This window comes from Erithacus rubecula (genome assembly GCF_903797595.1).
Source record: "Erithacus rubecula genome assembly, chromosome: 6".
NCBI lineage: Eukaryota > Metazoa > Chordata > Aves > Passeriformes > Muscicapidae > Erithacus > Erithacus rubecula.
In genome coordinates this window covers 5,006,682-5,027,745 of record NC_136688.1, presented here as the reverse complement: position 1 = coordinate 5,027,745, position 21,064 = coordinate 5,006,682, and the positions used below count along the sequence as shown (strand labels likewise).

The 21,064-nt window shown below is 40.9% G+C and overlaps 1 protein-coding gene across 2 annotated transcripts; it reads right to left on the bottom strand.

Moving 5' to 3' along the window:
- Positions 1-1,488: 1,488 nt before the first annotated feature.
- On the bottom strand, positions 1,489-20,740 carry SPTY2D1 (SPT2 chromatin protein domain containing 1). 2 transcript variants are annotated; one of them, XM_079308427.1, is made up of 6 exons: positions 20,467-20,740; positions 11,045-11,159; positions 8,105-9,664; positions 7,168-7,327; positions 6,964-7,041; positions 1,489-5,077 (listed from the first exon to the last, which is right to left on the bottom strand). In XM_079308427.1, exons 3-6 carry the CDS (start codon positions 9,585-9,587, stop codon positions 4,981-4,983), a joined length of 1,818 nt encoding a protein of 605 aa, XP_079164553.1. In that variant the 5' UTR covers positions 9,588-9,664; positions 11,045-11,159; positions 20,467-20,740; the 3' UTR covers positions 1,489-4,980. The 2 variants fall into 2 exon arrangements, with proteins under 2 accessions (XP_079164553.1, XP_079164552.1); XM_079308426.1 differs by lacking the exon at positions 20,467-20,740 and adding an exon at positions 20,300-20,455.
- Positions 20,741-21,064: the final 324 nt, after the last annotated feature.

The following is a 21,064-nucleotide window of genomic DNA, read 5'->3' as shown; positions in this document are numbered from 1 at the left end:
AAACATCATGATCCCTTTAGTTGCATCATTCAAAGAAGTTGCTCTCCTGAAGAAATCCACAAGAGAGGTTTAATATGTGGAGAAGTACATGTAAGGCACTCAGCCAGCCTTCTGTACTCTGTGTGCTCACAGGTATGTGTTCAGTTATTCCCATGCACTACAAAACCTGGAACTCTACACTCAAGTGTTTTTAAAATCAGAATTGAGCCAGCTCTTGATTCTTTAAATTGTTGATTGCTATCAACTTTCAGACACTCACCTGTTCTCAAGTGAGGAATGTTGAGAAAGTTACATCCAGGATACAAAACAATCCATGAATTTGTCAGGAGGGAGAAGGATGTAAGCAAAGACCAAGACTCCCATGAGGAACCAAACAGAGGAACTCTCAAAGCTAATTAAGCACCAGGTGGTGTGGAAAACCAGGACTATTAGTTGTGGACAGAAGTGAGAACTAAACTCATGACATATTTGATTACTTCAGGAATGACCTCTGTCCTTAATTCCATTCCACAGAGTATGGTAAGTATGGTATGTCAAAGGCTTTTTAGATTCCCAGGCTTATGAAAAAATAAATGTTTCCACATGCAGTTCCAAGGGTAAGAAGAGGCTATCTATGGGATAAATAAATTGCAGTTCTGTCTTGTGGAACTGAAGTGTTATTCCAAACAAATTACAACTAAAAGCTGTCCTCAAACAAGGTAAACATGTAATTACCTTTGTGCCCCCAATGTGAATAAAATAATTTTGTTTCCAGAAGTAGCTTTGCTGGCTGGGTTAAGATAATGACTCAGTGTAGAACCACCCTCCACCTGAACACAACACCTCTGCCTTGAAATAATGGCATAAACTGACTGATCACAGCTATTCAGATACATTAAAAATCTCCAAAGAAGGTAAGATTTCATGCCTTCAAAACAAGGTACTCACAGGGCACATTAAATGCAGATTTGCAATATTTTAAAAGAACATTTTTTTTTTAAGCACAAGAGTGCGTAAGCATTGCTGTTCCGTGTACCCATTCACCCATTTGGAAGTGGGTCACAGCACCAGCTGATCAGAACAGTCATTTACTTCCACCATCAAAGCAAAAAACCTTTCCAGAGGAGACAGCTGCCAAGGGAGTTCAGACTCCTTATATGGGAATATGGAAACCCAGGAAGGATTGTTTGTGAACACTTCAAATGCAAGAGATTAAAGGCAATGGGCACACTTGGGTGTATTATCACTCTAAATACACGTTCCTCCAAGTACATACTACATCACAGCCTAAACTGCAGGAGGCACCAGGAACTTTCAGATCTTTCCTGAAGGCTTAAGTGACTCCATTACATTTTTCATATCTTCTTGCTGGCTGCATGAGAACCATTCTGGGACATCATTCAGACTGACACTGCTGATTGTGAGAGCTCAAAACAAGAGTAATTCTCAAAACAACAAGTAATTCTGATAAATCTCTCATGAAAGTAAACCAATGAGAAATAGCAGTAAAATGTTTAATGCCTGCAATTTATTGTTTACATACTCTGCAAAATGTATATGCATTTGGTGTGTGCTATACACTTCCTTGACAGCACCAGAGAGCAGGTAAGCTATGTAGGAGTTTTTAACCTGATTTGTCACATTGTGTAAAAAGACACCGTGCACACATGATATCCCCGAGGGAAAGAAATCATTGGCTAAAACTAGAAGCACCCTTATTTACACACTAACACTTTAATATTGCATCACACCCACTCACCAAAATAAATAGAAGTACATTCATCACAATTTAAACACCAGTCTCTCCATATATTTATTTCTTTCTGACATGTTTTGGTCTCCAGAAATATGCTATATCTAGAAATATGTATCAGCTACTAGATTATGTTACAAAATGCAAAAAAAAAAAAAAAAAAAAAAAATAGAAAATTAGTTTTCCTGGACAACATTTTGGGCTTTACACAAAAATAAATCCAGATTTCCATAAAGATTTCATATACTTCTTGAAAGATTTTTATTTTAAAGCACAGCACAGAGTTGCACACTAAGGCTTCCTGTGATATGCAAAACCCTGGCCTCCAAAAGACATTGCTGTAAAGTGAAATACAGCTCAAGTGTAAATACAAGACATTTTCAAAAAGTAGTCATCAATAGAAAGTGCCCTTCATTTGATTTAGCATTAGCAGTAAAGAAGTAGCTACCTTAATTGTGCAATCAAAGCCAGACCTGGAAGGGTTTTCTGAAAATTGTTATTTCACACTCTCAAGTTTAAGGATATAGAATCTGAGATAGCAGAAACCAACTTTTTTATCCTCCTACATTCATTATTTTTTGACACAATTTAGTAAAAAGGCACATTGTCAAATGGTGAATTAAAAATCTAAAAACCAAACCAGAATTTCCTTAAGTACAATTAAATCATTAGCTGAACATCCAATCCTGACAAACCAATGTAAGCATTCTTCCAGTTTTTCTTCACTTCAAATTCAGAAGCACTTTGGAAGTACTGAAATACTGTCATTAGATGAATACTATTAATCTGGCAAACAGTAAACAAGTTTTTGGATACAAGGTCAGGAATTAAAAAACAAGTTTAGCTCCTTCCTAGCTGACATACAAATATGCAACAAATATGCAAGCACATTAAAAGCCAAACATTTGTACAAAATAGGAAATCCATCAGTATCCCATGCCAATTATGAGAAAGTACTTTTTGACTGTAATATTACAAATATGTCCTTGAATAATTTTTCATATGAAACAGACAAAATGTAAGCAATAATCACTGTGTGAAGAAAATAATACAGTGTCTTAGGGAGGCTAGCAGAGTACATTCCAGTCACCATCTAAATGACAAAGTGCTTTACAGATGCTTGCATGGTTAAATAATCAGAAAGTGGTGAAATAATCAGGTTTTACTTAACCTGTATTTGTCTGAAATGCAGATTTCTTTCTGAACTGAACCAATTTCAACTTAACATATTTCTTTTGCTTCATAAGAGACATTTTTCTCCCCAACCAGGTAGGAAGTTGCTCACAGATGATATAACTGTCTGGGTTGATGGACCTCAAGTCTTTCTCCAGCTAAAAATAATTAAAAAGTACAAACCCAGAACTTGATCATGGTCCCAAAGTTCATTGTCCTGAATGGGTAATCCTAGAAACCCAGAAATCTCCAACAGGAAATTTGAGATGGTCCCAATGCAGCAGAGAATACAACACACTTCTAGACAGTGAGGTTATCCTATCTTGCATGGCCTCAACTGTGTACACTGAGAAACAGGTTTTGATAGTTAATTGAGGAAGTTAAAACTACAGAGGAGCAACAGTGGTATCTCCACCTGGGCTCCACATCAGCCAATACTGAGACAGCCTACAGAATCTGTGCCAGTAACTTACATCAGTTTTTTGGTGAAATGGTACACCGCTGACAGAAAATACCTTAAAAAGGCAAAGCTGTTTTTTCTTACATTAAGAATCAGATGTTTAAACTTGAGCAGCTTCCAAGACTGTTCCTTACAGGTTGCTATCTGATCCTAGAAGCAGCACTGTTAAGAACAGCCCCAATAGGAAAGGTTCCTTTGTTGTTTTTCCACGAGGTAATTTTTTTCCTTTTTCCTTGTCCCCAGCCAACACCCAAAGCTCTTTTCCTACTTTTTAAGTACTTCTAGCATTAAAACATAATGACCTGAAGCAACTGAAGGCAGATGCTACCAATGGAGTCCTGGAGCTCAAGGCAAAGCTGAGTGACACTGGTGAGCTTTGAAGGGCAACTTGGGAGACATCCAAGTAGATGCAACACCAGATTTGAGATTCAGGTCTCAGTGCAACCCCTGTAGACTTACATGAGCCCTGTGCTGATTGTAAACAAATTCAGTTACTGAAACAAACAGTCTTTAAGTGCATAGTTAGAAATAATGTGCAAATATGGGCATTAAGGTAAGTAACTGAACTAACTCTCCTGCTACACATATTATTTTAGGTTTTTGGCTTGCTGAAATCAAATCACAAATATTAACTAGTTAACAATATGTTAATACTGAAAAGCTGCAAACGTATTCTAACAAAATTTAATTCAGATGTTCTGAATAGTAAAACTAATTAGATAAATGACTGCTTCATTCATGTTTTAAATAATTTAACCATCAGATGTTTAATGCAAGAAAAAACACAATTTGTAAAAGCAGCAGAAGCTGTTAAACAAATGTGAAGATTCACAGGGCAGGAGAAGAACTTTCAAGCATATGCTTGAGCCCAAAAGCACAGGTTACATACAAACACCAGAAATTTCTGTTTTCAGGGTGTGTGTTTCTCATACTGAATTAGACAGGCACTGGAATTCCAGACACAGCAAAAGCCAACATAACCTGCCATATCCATCACTGCAAAGTTTGCAAATGACATGCACTTTTCTGCTTAGAAATAAAGAGGTTCAAATTATTTTTATGGGTTCTCAAATCAGAAGATCTGCAGCACTTTATTGCCTTAAATTCCTGTGGGCTGTGGCTGAATTTACACCCAAGCTGCTGCTGTAAAGAAGATGACATTTTAACACTTTGAGGCTCATGTTGGGAGACAGGGCAGAATACAGAGCAATCTCTTCAAGTCTCAAGAAATATCAGGGAACAAGAATGCTATTCCTTCCTTTCAAGTGAATGCAAAATTGGTTTACTGGTACGTGGCCCACACAGTTCCAAGTCAGTGCATAGCTAGTCAATATTTCTGCTGGCATCTTGAACTGGTTTAATCAATGGAAACCTCTATTAATTTTATTCCATTTAATATGCATTAGTGCATTAATTTCTTCATAAAAAAACAACCCTGGCAAGTATTAAAAATAAATATCTTATTTAGGTCAACCTAAAGCCTTGCTTTTCAGTACTTTAATCCCTTTAAATATTCTTTTGCCCTCTAACAAGCAAATGGGAACTGAAGTAGAATAGGAGATGTATGGAGGCAGAGGGGAGCAGAAATATGAACAAAGTCAACACCCTAAGTCAGTTAACGTGTCCTCAGCTTCTTGGACTGTCTCTTGCGTTTCAGTTCTTCTTCTTCCCGTCTCAGTTCTTCCAGGTCTTCCTGAACACCCAGTCTCAAGCTGCCAAACAAGATTAAATCCTTTACATGCTGCTCAGAACATTTGGGGTTTTACTTCTAAACACCCAAAAAGCAATGCTAAAAGTACTACAGCTGATTGAATGACTAATTTCATATCAGATCTTCTTTAATTATAAATGAATGGAGCTTTAAGAAATCCAAGATTTTTTAAAATCATAAGGTCAGAATCAAATATTTCAATGGAAAAGGATATTTAAAACTTTTGTAAAAAAATAGATATTGTATAAAAAAATAAATTTAATACATAAGGTCTTTTTTTTCTCCCAAAAAGCAGCTACTGAAACATGCATTGAAAAAGTAAAATTGAATTTAACTAAAGTTTCTTATGCCCACTTCCTTTATACTACATGTGTAGTTAAATGTGAGTCAGGAATTCAACTTTGCAAAACATCACTCTAAGACATCAAGAGAGTTTGGTTAACAGCAATATCACTTTAAAATTCCATTTATTTCTCCAAGCTCCACTTAACAGACTACAGCTTTCCATGGTCTGCAGGTATTCCTTGGGAGGCAGGAGGAATAAGGACACTGACTATAACTTCCAAGATGAAAGTTTCTAATGCTCAAGGCACCTTCTGAATAACCATAAAGAAATTTCAGTACAACAAAAGAATTTGGTGACACCATGCATTCCAATATATGCAGGTTTTTCTATAAAAATCCCTTATAGCTTTCACAAAGTTTGTCCCACCACTTATTTAAAAGCAAAGAATCAGTTTATGACATAAGAATTGTGCAGGCACAAAGGCCAAAAACAGCATGAAAATATCCTCTGCATAATTTAAATCAGGAATCATAAAATCTTGTCAGCACAGTTTTTATACTTCTGTAGAAACAGACACACACGTGTATAGATAAAAATAAAATTTCCAGATTTTAAATTAGCAGAATATTGTAATGCTCAGGACAAATTAAAGGATTGGGAATTTGAACTGAATAATTTAATTTTAAAAAATATTTTTGGAAATGAACTAGTTTTGGTTTTTTATTGATTCTTAACCAGCAAGGTTTGTGATAGATAAGGACACACATGACTTATGTAGTGTATGCACCACTGGCTGTATGAATTCCATCTTTTCTTTAAGCTTTCTTATAAAAAATTGTAAGGATTATTTACCTCTACTGTAAAAATCATAGTGGATATTTGTTAGCTTAGCCCTATGACTTCAGCAACAAACAAACTTTGCAATTTGTATCCAAGTCTGAGTGTATAAAATAGAAGTCTCTCAGAGAGAAAAGAATGCAGAGATTCAATTAAAGCCTTTAGAGAAATTAAAATATATTAAGCCACAAAGATATTAAGTGGAAGTGTAAGTTTTAAGTAAGTAGGAATATACTTTAAGTGCCTTGAGTGTAAAAAGCCCTAAAGCCTAGTTTAAAAGTGCAGTAACTTAGCCCCAGACATAACAAAACATAGCAGAACATTGCTTCAATTTCTAGACAGAACAGATAGAAAAACCATTTACCTGAATAGATAGAACTACATGTGTAAATTATGTGTAAGCACTGACACCCCTTGCATACTTTAGAATTTAGTTCTGATAGGTGTAGAAAGAATGTTTTAGAATTGGATTATTAGCTCACTGGATGATTTATGAATAAATCCCCTGTACTGGAGTGAGAGAAGAAGAAATGGAAGAAGAGATAGAATAGAGAAGAATAAATATCAGTGAGCTGCTGTTGCTATTGCTGCTTGGGACTTCATGCAAGAAAGCTTTTAGCATGGACTTTAATACTCTGAACTCTTTGACTTCAAGATTGATGCATTCATGCAATGAACAACTTGACAGCAACCAACAACTGCTCTTGTCTCTTTCAAGACCCAGACCCATGAAAAACTCAACTCAAGGTCAAATCCATGCATACCTCCTAGCTTCTTCTTTCTGTTGCTCTCTCCAGCTGCTCTCCATATAACGTAAGGCATAATCACTTTCATCTTTGTACCTGAAAATTAAATCAGTTTTTAGCACATTAAAAAAACAGCTAAGGAATTAATAGCCTTTCTCAGGAAGAATAATTACTTGTTCTAATGCTTGTTCTGCAGTACCTTAAAATTGTTCCTTTTCTTACCTTTTCCGGTCATAGCCAAATATTTCCCGAATATGTTTTGATATTTCTTCTTGAGGTTCCCCTTCATCTTCAATGAAGTCATCCATTTCAGAGTCATATTCATCATCATCATCATCATCTTCTATTTGTCTCTTGTAACTAATAGGTGGTCTTCCAAGACCTACATGACAGGACAGAATAAAATCATTAACTAATTACACAAACATATTTAACAGTACTTCTCCTTTTTCTGGGCCATTTTCTAGGCTTCAAGGAGGAAAACTTTTGCCTCAAGTTAACCAGAATTTCTCAGAAATTCAGTAAGAGGAAATACTTCCTCTGGTTGTGCTAGAGGAGATTACCTATTGGTATCAGCAATGGCATCCTGAGGAAATCACTCAGCAGATGCCTGTTCTTTGTTCAAGGCTTTCCAGGCACTTATTCACTACACTCCACACTGCTTGCATCTGATCAGAAATAAATTTTTAGAATGGCTTGTCACTGCTAAGATAAATCTGCCACAACACTGAAGTGCAAATCCTGTGAGTGATTTTTCATCTAGCCCTTCAAGCATCTGTTACTGAAGACACTACAGAGTTCTATAAACCAACTATTAAGCAATTCTGGAAGCGAATCCTTCAATTCTTTTCCTTCTACCAACATTCATATACCAGTATCCATCACAGGCTGCATAGTTTTTTTTTTTTCCATGTGATATTTCATACCACCAGCATTTCAAAAATTATGAGCATAGGTAAAAATAAATAAACTAAATTAAAAGCTGCTATGTTTAATTTTGTTTCAATTATTAAACTGTTCTTATCCGAGTTTCACTTGGATTTTTTCCAATTCTTCTCCGCACTGGAGGACAGGGCAAGTGAGCAGCTGCACGGTACTTAGTTGCCAGCTGGAGTTAAACCACAACAGTGAAAAAATTCTTTGTTCTATAAACGTGTACCTTGTGGATGAAGCACAGGTCTATGCCCTGGAAAAGGTCTCATTCCATTCATCTGTCCATTGCTAGGTCTTGTGACAAGGTTTTTAGAAGAGATGGTTTCTGACACGACAGTACACTTGGGTTTGACAGCGGTGCCCGGGCCGCCTGGCCGCGCAGCTCCCGCGCTCGTGCTGATGCCCGGCCTCCCTGGGCCGGTGCCCAGGCTGCTGCCCGGCCGCTTGGCTCCTGTGCTCGGACCCATTCCCGGCCTTCCTGGTCCTGCTGCCAGGCTGCTGCCCGGCCGCCCCGGTCCTATGTTTGTGCTGCCGCCCGGCCGGCCCGGTCCGGTGCCCAGGCTGCCGCCGGGTCGCTTCAGTCCCGCGCCCGAGGCGCCGCCCGGCCGCCCGGGCCCCGCGCTCGCGCTGCCCGTCGGCCGGCCCGGCCCCACGCCCGAGCCGCCCCCCGCCCGCCCAGGGGCTGTGCTTGAGCTGCTGCCCGGCCGCCCAGGCCCGGAGCTTAAACTGCTCCCTGGCCTTCCGGGCCCCACTCCAGAACTGCTGCTCGATCGCCCCGGCCCTGCGCTACAGCCGCCCCCGGGATGCCCAGGTCCTCCTTTTCCTAAGCTGCTGCCGGATCGCTTTGCATTGGAGTTGATTCCGTGCTGAAGGGCTGCAGGTTTTCCTGCCTTTGCATGGGCAGACTTTGTCAGGCTGGATTCTTTCCCGGATGGCATCCTCTGGGCCCCGTTGGCCATGGGTTTTGAGGGTGGCACGTGAGAGCTTGAGCCAGACTTTCTAATACCATTGACAGGTAATTTATTATGACTGCTGCCAGTAGAGCTTTTTAAAGAACCATTTTGTGAGTTTTTTTCCATGTGATCAAGTCTGGAAGAAGATGACGACCGTGGGTGTTTTTCAGTCAATGCTGGTGCTTTGGATTTCTTATCAATACCACCCATAGAAAGCGACAGACCGCTTTTAGATGTGGAATGTTTATCTACTGAGCTTTTATTGAGTTTTGCGTTTACAGATGTTTTTTGAGAAGACAGTTTTTTTGAAGAACTGGATATCCCTGTAGGCTTAATCTCCTTCTCACTTTTTTTATGCATTTCTACTTTTTTGTTTTTCCTTCCCAAAAACTCCCTCTCTCTCAATTCTTCTGCTGTTCTGGGCCTCTCTTCTACCTTTTTCACTGGTTTTATTTCCACTGGTTCATACTGTTTCTTTTCAGCAAGCCTCAAGAGCTCTGCAAAGTTCAGAGGTGCCGGTGCACTTTTGGGAGGTGCCTTTGGTTTCACTGCAGCTTTGGATGGTTTCTCTTCATATTCTTCTTGCTCATGCTCAGATTCTGTCTGACTGTATTCAAGTTGCTCAGTTTCATCTTCTGTTGCATACTCAGCCTCTGGGGCCTGAGCAACATTCTCAGAAGCCCTTCTCTTTTTAGGCTTCTCTTCAACAGGAACACCATTATAGCCATAAAAATTATCCTTTGTTCGTGAGGCCATAGCTCTTGCCTTTCTGTCATGTTTCAGTTCAATACGCCTCGCCAAGAGCTGCTCTTTCTTCCTCCTTTCTTCCAGTGCTGCAAGAAAACCAGGAGAAAGCTATGCAAAAGTACTGCTTTTTATTTCAATATTTTCCAAACTAACAAACCACTTAGGACAGTAATTTAAGGATATCTGGCTAATAGCTATCCAAAATAGATCAGAAAGTGACCAACAGGGCAGACTAACCCACCCCTGTCAGCTGCTGCAACAAAGGCAAGCAATTGAGTGAAATGCTGCTATAAGAAAACCTACTAAGGCTTTTTGAGGAAAGCAGCTTTTCAGAAAGCTATGAAAACTATGAAGAACCTTTGTATAAGAAGGTACAGAAGTTATGGGATCTCTGTGTAGTGGAGGGAGTTGAGACTGAGCAAGAGAATATTGAGACTGTACAGAACTTACTATCAAATGTTTAAGGGAAGTTGAGGGAGGGGAGGGAATACAAGTATTGGGGGGATAAGAACTGGAAAATGCCTAAGTATGTGTGTGTAGAGGGATATGGGGGAGACAGAAGCAGCTGAACACAGATAAGCAAGCAGCTGGTCATTATACAAGTCTGATAGAGCCCTGTGTCCTATCTCTACAGTCTGCCCTATATCCTTACTGTTCTGGCCCAGCTGTTTTCTGCATAAGTATGAGCTCTATCTCATGTCTGTGACCTGCTGACAAGAGTCAGGATGAACTAGCTGGTCAATGAGACACCTAAATGTCAAATATTGGACAGACCAAGGAGTGGGGGCTAAATACCAGAAAGATTCAGAAAAAGTAAAAATTCCTAGAAAATAGATTGGGCTACTCATATTCTGGGTGCCTATAAAGGCACCTTGTCTGTGTTATTCTGTTGTCAAGGGCTGTGACAGAGTGTGCCAGCCTACCCCATATGGAATTTATGCTTAGTCTTGCTTCTGGCTGGACCTGGCAGCAGGGATAAGGAAGAGACTCATGACTGGTCCAGGTGAAGAAGAATAACCTGGGCCATCCAGTCCATCAGATTTAGTTACCTTTAACAAAACATGAACATCAGAAGCAATGCAGTACTAGTTTACTCCATAGACTATTTAAAGGAAATAAAGTGGAGAAATTGTGTCTCAGAGACCTTTTAAAATTCACTGTATTGATACACCAGAAATTAGATGTAACAGCAACTCTTTCCATTTTTCAAACAGATGAAGCTTTTCAAAGCTAAGCTAACAAAAGCTGAGATAGCAGTTAAGGTTAAGAGCAAAAAAACTCTCAATCTCCAGCCATAAATCCTAATGTAGCTGATTAATGTTTTAACTCCTTAGGAAAGCATGTAATTGTCCCCAGCCCTTACCTAGTTCTAGTTTTCCCTCAGCATCAGGTCTATGCATAAATTGCAGAAACAAATACCAAAGAATAAATGAAAGTCTCCCATAGGAGATATTTTGTACTTTTACCTTTTTTTCTCTTCTCTTCTTCTTGCCGCCTGAGAAATGCTTGCACTGCTGCAGATTCTACACCCTTGACTTTGGGAACTTTCTTGGGAGGACCAACAGCCAAACTGTACCTTTTCTGCAAAGAACAAATAAATATGTCAGAAGAGTTAAGAAATGTAAAAATCAGTCTTTAACACTGAGGAGTTGCATAACAGTCCTGTAGTTCCCTTAAGCACAGAGATGGTACAGAGTAAACAATGAATTCCCACTGAAACTGAGGGTTGTGCTGGATACATTTGACTCACAGTTGCACTTTCAGGCTGATTAAGGAACAACTAGCCCCAAGTCCTTGGGAGAATCTTGCAAGCTAGAAAGTGCCTGATCCAAGGGAGTAGAGGTGTCTTGAAAAATTTTTTGAAAAATGGTTTCATAACCATCAGAAGAGCAAAATAGCCAAAGTCCAGAACAAGATATCAGCACTAAGATAAGGACATCTATCTTGCCTATACCACTGGCCAGCAGCCAACTACTTCAGCCTATAAATATTGCCATCAGGATGGGTCTGACTTGAGCTCTGCCTGAACTACAGCTTAACTGGAAGCCTGGTGACCCCTTGAGCAGAGATGCCTCTCAGAAATTCATTATCTGAAACTAAGAGATCCTTCCTTACCAAGGTGGAAAGATTCTTTACTCACACCAAATCCTCAGTAGGTGACAGGATGTTGCATTAGCATTATGAAACATTACTAATCCATCCACCCCATGTTATTGCAAACATTGTATGGATAATTCCATTAAATATATACCACTGACCAAGCCTGAGATAAAGAATGGATGAAGCCACTCCTGGTCTCTAAATCAAGTTTAGAAAGCAAGGAGTCCACTCAGAACCTTGTGACTCAACAGGACTGTGCTTCTTGCTCTCTGCATTGCCAGTCCCTGAGAATCACTCTAAATGAATTGATGCCAACATCCTTTTTTGTATGTTTCTTCCATTAATTAATTAATAAGATGAACATTGCATTAAACTTTGTCAAACCACTGTTGAACTTTGTTAAACTCTAGTGAATTGTCAAATCATTACTTTATCTACAACTACATTGCTGCCTGTCTCTTGAGTGAGCTGCATTCCACTCATCCACAACAGGGGCTCACTCAGCATTTGGAAGGAATGAACAGGAAACCAGAAGACAGGTAGGGGAACAAAATGAGTGAAATGCACTGGACTAATAAGGAATACAATGGCTGCATTAGTAAGGGAATAAACATATTTCAGTTCAGCCTTAGTCTTCAACCAAGGGGAACCAAAAGCAAACTACAGCCCAAGCTGCCAGAGTCAATTCAATTCCAGACTGCAGGTTTACAGTTCCATTTTTAGCTTGCTTGTTTCACTCATTTCAGTTTTAGGTTACCTAATTCAGTAAAAATAGATAAATCAACTAAAAATTGAATTACACCAAAAATTGGAATGGTCTTCACCAGTATAATTAACAGGTTGATGTAAAACTAACAATACTGATTTTAGTTCCTGCTGGCAGTGACCTTAAACACAATACTGTTGTATGCCAAGGAGTTAGTGATCCACACAGCAGTTGACCTGAAACTGTGCAGGCCTGCACTCTGCTCATCACCTGAGACCAGTGTGACCTCAGCACTAACTGTGACAGAATACACAGCCCTCACCTGGCAATTACAGCCCTTGCTGTAATTTGCCAGGAGAAGAGAAGGCTTCAGGGAGATCTTGTTGCAGCCTTTCAGTACTGAAAGGGAGCTTATAAGGAAGATGGGACAACTTTAGTAGCAAGGACAGGGGGCATTGGTTTTATACTAAAAGAGGATAGATTCTGACTAGAAGTTGTTTGATGGGAGTGGTGAAACACTGGCTCAGATTGCCAAGAGAGGCTGTAGACTGCCCATCCCTGGAAACATTCAAGGTCAGGTTGGACAGGGCTCTGGGTGACCTGATCTGTTTAAAGATGTCCCTGCCCATTGCAGTGGTGCTGGTCTAGATCACCTTTAATGGCCCCTCGTCTATGATTCTGTATCTCATCATATCCTAGGTGATATATAACATTCTTTTCTTTGGCAGAGGAAATGATAAATTGTGCTTTTCACTTTCCAGGACATCTTGCAAAAGCTCTAAATACTGCAACACTGATTACCACAGACAGGATATGCCCAGCTTGCCATGCCTAAAGCTCTGTCCAGTGCTGCTCAACCTGGGGTTCCAGCAATTGAACAGATGGGAAGTTAGCTATGCTATCTCCTTTTCTGCTTCTCTTATAGCCAATAAATGTTACTTAAATCAATGGTAAGTGCCCAAGTGGCTCTTAATGAGTTCTATAACAACCACTTGCACTAATGTGCTACACCTGTTCAGACACTGCTTTTCACAAATGTACCAGGGTTGTGCCTAAAATGGAAAAAAAAAGAATTTTTTTAAACTTCTTCCTACAAACAAAATGCAGAAGAAAAAACTAAGTAATGAGAAAGAGTTGCAAAGATAAATACAATAGAAAGCAGTTAAACTCAGAAGCAGAAAGAAAGCAGAATACATCTAGAAACAAAAGAAACCCAAACCTGACTTTGAGAGGGCGGGTTCTTTTTTTATTTCAGAAGTAAGGCAATAGATAAGAATCTAAACCAAGATCTCACATATGAGACATTAAGATTCTCACCAAACGAAACAGATATGAAAAACAATTTTAAAAGTATCACTAAAGAGCTACACAGTCAGCATTTCTATAAAAATCTTTGTCCTCAAAGAGCCTTATGAAACTTAATGAAAATAGTAAAACTAAAATAGATTGTAAGGAAACCTATATCCAAATGTTTTAGAAGCAATCATCAGGCAGGCTGGCAGCATAACTCCCTATAAATGTCAATATCACACAATGGAAGCCTTCATTCTCATTTCTGATTCACTGATCAGCAGCATGTGAACAGATCCTTGGATTACTTTAATTACTAACATGCAAACCCACACATGAGCTTGAATACACATGCAGTAAGAAGCAAGGCTTGGAGGCTCATCTCTAAACTGCATCCAAAACTGGTTCCAAGAAAGGCAGCTACAATACCAGCTGCTTGCAGTCTCCTTCAGCAGTTTCTGAAATGACCAGAGCACAATTACAAAGGTGCACTCTCCACATACATTGCATATTAAAACCTGCCATGTTGACAGCATAGGGTTAAAATGCTTCTAAAATCATGGGAATTGTATACAATAGATTCAGGGGTGGAAAGAAAGGTTGGGGTCTGGTAGGCCTGGGAAAGGGCCCTGGGAATGAATGCTGAGCTCTGTCTTTATTAGCTCATGTGAAACTGCACCTGTGTAATCATCATATGATAAATGATACAATTGTTAAATGTAATGATTGTTTGGTAATTGAATATAATTATTGTTTAATCATAATGAGAATCATGAGAAACAATGTAATCATAATCATGAGAAAGGATGTTTGGGGGAACCCGATGAAAATTACAATAATTCCTGCTTGGATCAGATCAGTGTATACAATAGAACAATATGGGTTAAATAATTAATATATAACTATATAATGAAAGGGTATAAAAACATGTCCATCTCAAATCCACGTCAGAGTCAGATTTGGGTTTGTACCTGATTCCCAGAACTCTTCCAAAAAAGCACCTGCATATAACCATCCTGTGATTATGTGTTTCAAAGCTAACAATGTCACCTCATCACATCAAAGACCAACTACAGCCAAGCTCATTTACTGAGCTTCACCTCTCTGCAAGGAAATTTACCACAGTCTGAGAACTGAGTTTCTCATTTGCACTAAAAGCATTCCAGGACTTGACAGCTCAGGAACTCTGTACTGTGATGCAGCACTGCCCTTCAGCTTTTGCTCCAATGTGGCCCATGGCTCTGTGTCTCATTTGAACTGGAACAGACAGAGGCAAAGCAATCCACACATTATCAGTCAAAAATCAAGTTGAAGCAAATTAGTACCTTAGAAATTACTTGCAGTACTTTGTAGCATACTCATCTTAGTATAATGATGTCCATGTAAATTATCTTACAAAGTTGAACACATGTTTTGTCATTGGTAACCTAATTTGGCAAAGCTTCATTTAATTATTGCATTTCAATTGTACCCTCTATTTTAAAAATTGTGTAGGACCCAAGCATCTTTTCAGCTTAAATGATTTTGTGCCTAAGGAGCACCTTTGAAAACTGCTAAACAGCAGGGACAAATGTAGATTGATCTATTCTGTTGGGAAACCTTATAAAGAATTAAAGTGATGGGGAAGCAGTTTTCAGGCTTTGTTTTGCTGCAGTGTGACCAACAGGCCTATCCAGGAGCAGGTTTGTAAAGCAGCTGGACAGATAAGCTCTTTCCTGACTGCCTCTAACATGACAAATCACACAAAATTTAAGTCTTCCCACCAGTAGCATTTCTTAATACTGAGTAGTAACTGAAAACACAGCAAAACAATTCATAAATGAATACCCACTTTCTGTACTATTGCTGACAGAAGTCTTGTTCGTCTTCATTCAGTAACAGAATAAAACAACCCTCTGAAGTGTAGCCTTTTTAAAAAGCACTGAACCATACAAACGTTCTACAAACACTAATAAAGTGTTTTATATGCAGTGCAAATGAATATGCATCAGACTGCAGATAAAGCAGGCAAAATAAGGCAGCACAAGTCACTATACCATCCAAACAGCAGCTGGACTATTCTGGCTTTTAATAATGATTGCTAAGTTGGTTAAATCAACAGAGGAATAGGAATGTTTAACCTTTAGGAAAGAGCAGGTCGAGCTGTTTTCAGAACACTACTGGAGTAGCAAACAGTGATTATTTACTCTGAAGTCAGTGATTTCCTTCAAAACATGGCACATTATTCTGATAGATTTGTAGCTGCATTGATGTCAGCATTCAAGTACCAAATATTGGACTGTAAAACAGAATTTATGAAATAATTTTGGCACCCAAACAAAGCCCCAAGGGGCCTAGACCAAACACCAGCAGCAGAGACAAATACCAGCAGTAGAATTGCCTTTAACAATAGTCAATATTTACACAGGTGGCAATGAAAGATCAATGCAAGTGATCAATTCTGCCAAACCCAATTCTCCAGTGGAGCACCTGTGCAGTGCAGTTATTGCAATGGGCTTGCACAGGCAGTGCAAACAATTCCACTTGTGTCATGCACTGCAGGCAACTTGCAGGGGCTCTCACAGGCTGGGGAGATTATTTTATTTGCTTGTTTTTCACTAGCATGCTACAACACTTTCTTTCTTCCTTATCATTTGCCAAGACATATAACCTTCTCCAGTGGGGAGTCCCTGTTTCTCCCCAAATATTCTTCAGGGTATGACCTCCTGAGAACATCAGGAATGGTTCATCCACCACATACATCCTTGTCTGTGTCACTCCTCTGGCAATGCCAGTTCCTCAGAGGGCAGCTTTCCACACTGTAAATAGCCATTTGTGTTCACTGCCCAGAGGCCTCTGTCCTTCATCCTCAACTGGTATTTCCAAAGCTTCTGCTTCAGATCCACCACGGGGTTCCCAGCAGCTGACTCTGCAGTGAGACTGTCTTAGAATACACACACGATGATTTCTCAACTGCTGCTTTCAATTTCTGGTTGTGACAAAGTAAATAGTAGGTAACAAGCATGTTTAGATTTGCTTCACTTCAGGTTCTAACAACTTCTACTAAGAGAAGGATAAAACGCTCAACTTATCAGCTCACGCTGTTCTCCTCTCCCAAAACTGATTCAACAGGTTCATACATTTTCTTCCTAAAAAAGCAGAAATTCTTTTCTTCCAGTTTTGCATCTGCTGCCACAACACTCAGAACCCTTAGCTGGAAAAAACGCAGAGATTTCTTCTATTAAAAGTTGCTTCATACAGAGGGAAAACAGATATTTTATGCTTTCCTTTCTGTAATGGTATTGTGGTACCCATTTTCATCTGCTTTTGACAAAAAAAAAAAAAAAAAGAAAAAATAAAAGCCCACCAGAAATAAGAAAAACCGAACATTTTACTAGTCAGCATTTAAACTCGACAGTCTGGAACTTTACTATCAGGCCAGTCAAGTCGAGAGCAAAAGCGCTCCTCACCCCTGCCAACATTTCACACTGTGTATATTGCAGTTCCTCCCTTGGAGGCTGATGTAATCCAAAGCATTTTGGGCCCCGTTTTGAGGCAAGTTTTCAGCACACAATAAATGCACACACATCAATCGATGGGAGTCGGGTCCTACAGCAGCAATCTGCACTTCACAGCCATTCCCATTATTTCTCATGCAGGGCTTCTCTTGCCTGTGGGCAAACGCTCGATAATTTGTAGATTAGAATTCGATGGGCAGGCTCTGTAAGCCAAAAATCCTCTGAACAAACTTTGGGATTCTGTGAAGCGTTTCACTTCACAAATACTTAATTCCTCGTGGCTACTTGCCTCTGCCAGCTTCACTGGCGGCTGCTTTCTATCGTTCTAACTTAAAAGTGAGACTTCACAAGTGCTGACGTGGATGATGAGCTCTTTCGGGTCTGCGTCACCTCTTTGTGGTTAAATTGTATCAGATTTCTGGAGATTCTGTACACCAAAGTTTCGCCCTCAGTTAAAAGGAATTGGGAGCAATAGGAGGTGTTTATATTGTCATTTATAGTTGATTAGAAACTACGGTGAAATAAAAGAATGACTTGGTTTCAACTGTTCTCAGGGTTTTCTCTTTTTTTTAAAGCTACAATAAAATTTCATATTTTAAAGAATAGCTACAATAAAAATATCTGAAAGTGCTTTGCCACGTCATGTGAAACACGTGGCATAACACAGCATACCAATTTCACCAAAAAGAGTGACACGATCTATTTAAACCTCTCTAAAAATCAACATTACATCTCATAACTATTATCATGTCTAGTCAAAGCAAAACCACACTGAAAATCTAATGAGCTGCTAATATGAACGCAGGTAACAAGATACAGCAGTGAAAGCCCTGTGGAATATTAGAGGATAAAACCCGGGGCTCTACTCAGCAACTGCTGTGAAGATGATTAGCAGCATCATTAATAGCTTAGACAGTAGTTCATGTATGTACTGTCTTATTTAGAAACAAAACCTGATGCAACTAACAGGACACCAAAAGGCTGATTTCAGCAATGTTCCTTTTGAATCTGGATTTCCATAGGGAGATGAACAAGCAGATTTGTTTTTACAGGGACATGATGTAATATCGGCTTTATCCAGCTCTCTCTTTTATAATACAAGGCCACATTATTTCTTGGAGTTTTTATTTAGTTTCTACTTCGAACTAAACTCTACCTGTATAGTGTGTGTGTGTATATATATTTATATATACTTTGAATATACACTACTTGTTCATGTCACTGTTTTTCATTACAAAGGGCATGAAATATTTAGTTAGGTGCACTGCAAAGTTTAAAACAGAGAAATACAGAGGATACACTCATTAATACAGGAACTAACATTTATGGAAACCTGGTAATTTTATATACCAGTAAATGTGCAATTAGTCTACAAGGTGTTTTTAATAAAAGTATTAAAAATAATTATATTCTTCTTATATAAACACACTTAATGTACTAGCTTTAACACAGTAGAGTTGTTTAGATGTCCAGTGATTGTAAAATCTCCATGGGCTCTCTTTTAAAGCCCAGCAACTGCAAATAGCTTCAAGCAGTGCCAAGTGCAGCTCTGCTTTTGCTCAGACCGGGGCCAACTTCAGAATTAAAAGCTGTACCAGCAATGTGCTAAACCAAACTATTTCAACCATGGATTCATTTGCACTCTCACTCCATGAGTTAATCAGGAATTAGCAAATCCTAATTCTGCTTTTTCTGAAACGAGTAGCTAAACCCTCATCCCTTGCACAACAAGTAGGATCCCCTCCCTCCACCATCACATCCGCAGTGAGAATAGGGCAGATGTTTCATCAACTCATCATCATCATGGCTTGAAACTGCTTGGGACAAAAAAAGTAGAGGCACACACAGTAAAGCTAAATGGGGAAACCGAGAATGTGAAGAGAAACTTTCAACATCTAAAATAAGAATTAAAATAACCCAGTGCCAACTTAGTGAAACAGCTTAAGACTGATCAAATGGGCATCTAAATATGCTGAAGTATTTCTAGATAATTTGTATTACTTGTTATGAACCAGATTCCTATGTAGAGCCAGAGACAAATTAAACATGCCTAAATAGAAAAACGTCGAATTTATAGGATTTTAAACTCACAATGGAATCTGATTAATTTCACATCTACCATATGGTTGGTACATATTATCAACTGCTCATGCCATTAGTGAACATTACCAAAGTTTTACTAATGATACAGAGACACTGATATTCACTAGGTCTGACAGCACCAAAATGAAGAGACTGTATAATTGAGAATATTTTTTTTCTGGTTTTCCAACAGTTTTTGCTAAAAACAACTACCACTCATTTACTCTGGGTTTAAGCAAACTAATCACAGAAACAGAATTCTGGCACTCTGTTGAAGAACAAACAGAAGTGTCAGCTTCTGGCTGCTGGCTACCAAGGAGAAAATATTTTTTATCCAAATAAGCACGCATGACTTATAATTTGGGTCCTCCCAGAGGAATGAAACCCAGGATATTAATGTACGAGAAGACCACGTGCACCTCCTCCGGCCAGACTCCATCCAGGCAAGCCAGTGGGTTGTTTCATACTCAATCCACATGTTACTGATAGCCTGAACTAAAACACGAACTGCTGAAGTACAGACCTCAGAACAACACAAGCAATATAGCAAAAGCCTTCCGCGAGTCCTCCCCGCAGCGCTGTTGGAGGTTATTCCCTCTCGGCACACACACAGACCTCAGACAACGCAGCCCATTGCCCCAAAACTTGTCACTTTGTCTCCGACTCGCACTTGAGACGTGGCAGACTTGTGTTTTCAGAGCAAACAAAAGGACTCGGCCGGCTTTCGGCGCAGCCTTTCCCCGCAGCAGCGCTGTGCTCCCGGCGCTGCCCGGCCCGGAGGCGAAGCCGCGGCCGCCGCTCCCGGCCCGGGGCTGCCGCCACCTGTTGCCCGAGGGGCCCCGCTCGCCCCCTCCCCGCACCCAGCCGCTTCTCCAGCCGCAGGAGCGAGCAGCCCCGGCCGGCAGGCAAGGGCCCGGCAGAGCCCGGCGGCGGCTGCCCGGGCGGGGGCCGAGCCCGAGGCGGGCAGGGCTCTCCCGCAGCCGCGGGGCCTCTCCGGGCCCGACCCCACCGCGCCCCCCGGCAGCCCCAGCCGCCCCCGAGCTCACCGGCACCGCGTTCAGCCCCTGCTGCTCCGAGGCCATCACGAGAATGTTGCGGAAATCCATGGCCGGGCCGCAACACGGGGGGCCGCGGCAGCCGCCCCGCTCGCACCGCCCGCTGCCCCCCGCCCGCCGCCCGCTCGGCCCCGCTCGCTTCCGCCGCTGCCGCCTACCCTTTATATAACCTCGCCTGGCGCCGGCGTCACTTCCCCCGTGGCGGAGCCTCGCCACGGGAAGCGGGGCTGGGAAAGGGGAGGGATCGGGAGCCGCGTCTGGGGAGCCCCGCGGGACGGCGGGGCCCGGAGCGGCGGCGGGGCGGCCTTAAGAGCCCGCGGGCGGCCCCGGCCCGGCGCCCCTGGCCGCCCCCCCGCAGCTCACAATTCACAATTCCCAGCTCACAGCTGGCGCCGGTGCCGGGATTGCCCCTCCGCCCACCTGAAACGCCTTACTGCGGCGGCCGGGGCGCGGGGTGACGGCGCAAGGGGTGCTGGCTTCACGCTGACACGGAGAAGGTTCAGATTCGGTGTCTCCGAGAAATTCTTGACTGTCAGGGTGGTGAGGCACCGGGGGCGCTTTGCCCAGGGGAGCTGTGCGTTCCCCATCCCGGGAAGTCAAGGCCAGGCTGGATGGGCTTGACACAACCAGTGAAAATGTCCCTGCTCACAGAACTAGGTGATCATCAAGTCCCTTCCAACCCAATGATTCTATGATTACTGTGATAATTGATAAAAGATTCGCGTTAATCATAGAAGTTTTGGAGTTTGTATAAGC

Bases quoted from the DNA above. Each gene is read 5' to 3' on its own strand.
- SPTY2D1 (XM_079308426.1), bottom strand. From the start codon at position 20,359: ATGGATTTCCGCAACATTCTCGTGATGGCCTCGGAGCAGCAGGGGCTG. The intron at 7,042-7,167 runs GTAAGAAAAGGA...TTTAATTTTCAG, and splicing joins TTTGGCTATGACCGGAAAAG to GTACAAAGATGAAAGTGATT. The intron at 5,078-6,963 runs GTATGCATGGAT...CTTGTTTGGCAG, and splicing joins CAGAAAGAAGAAGCTAGGAG to CTTGAGACTGGGTGTTCAGG.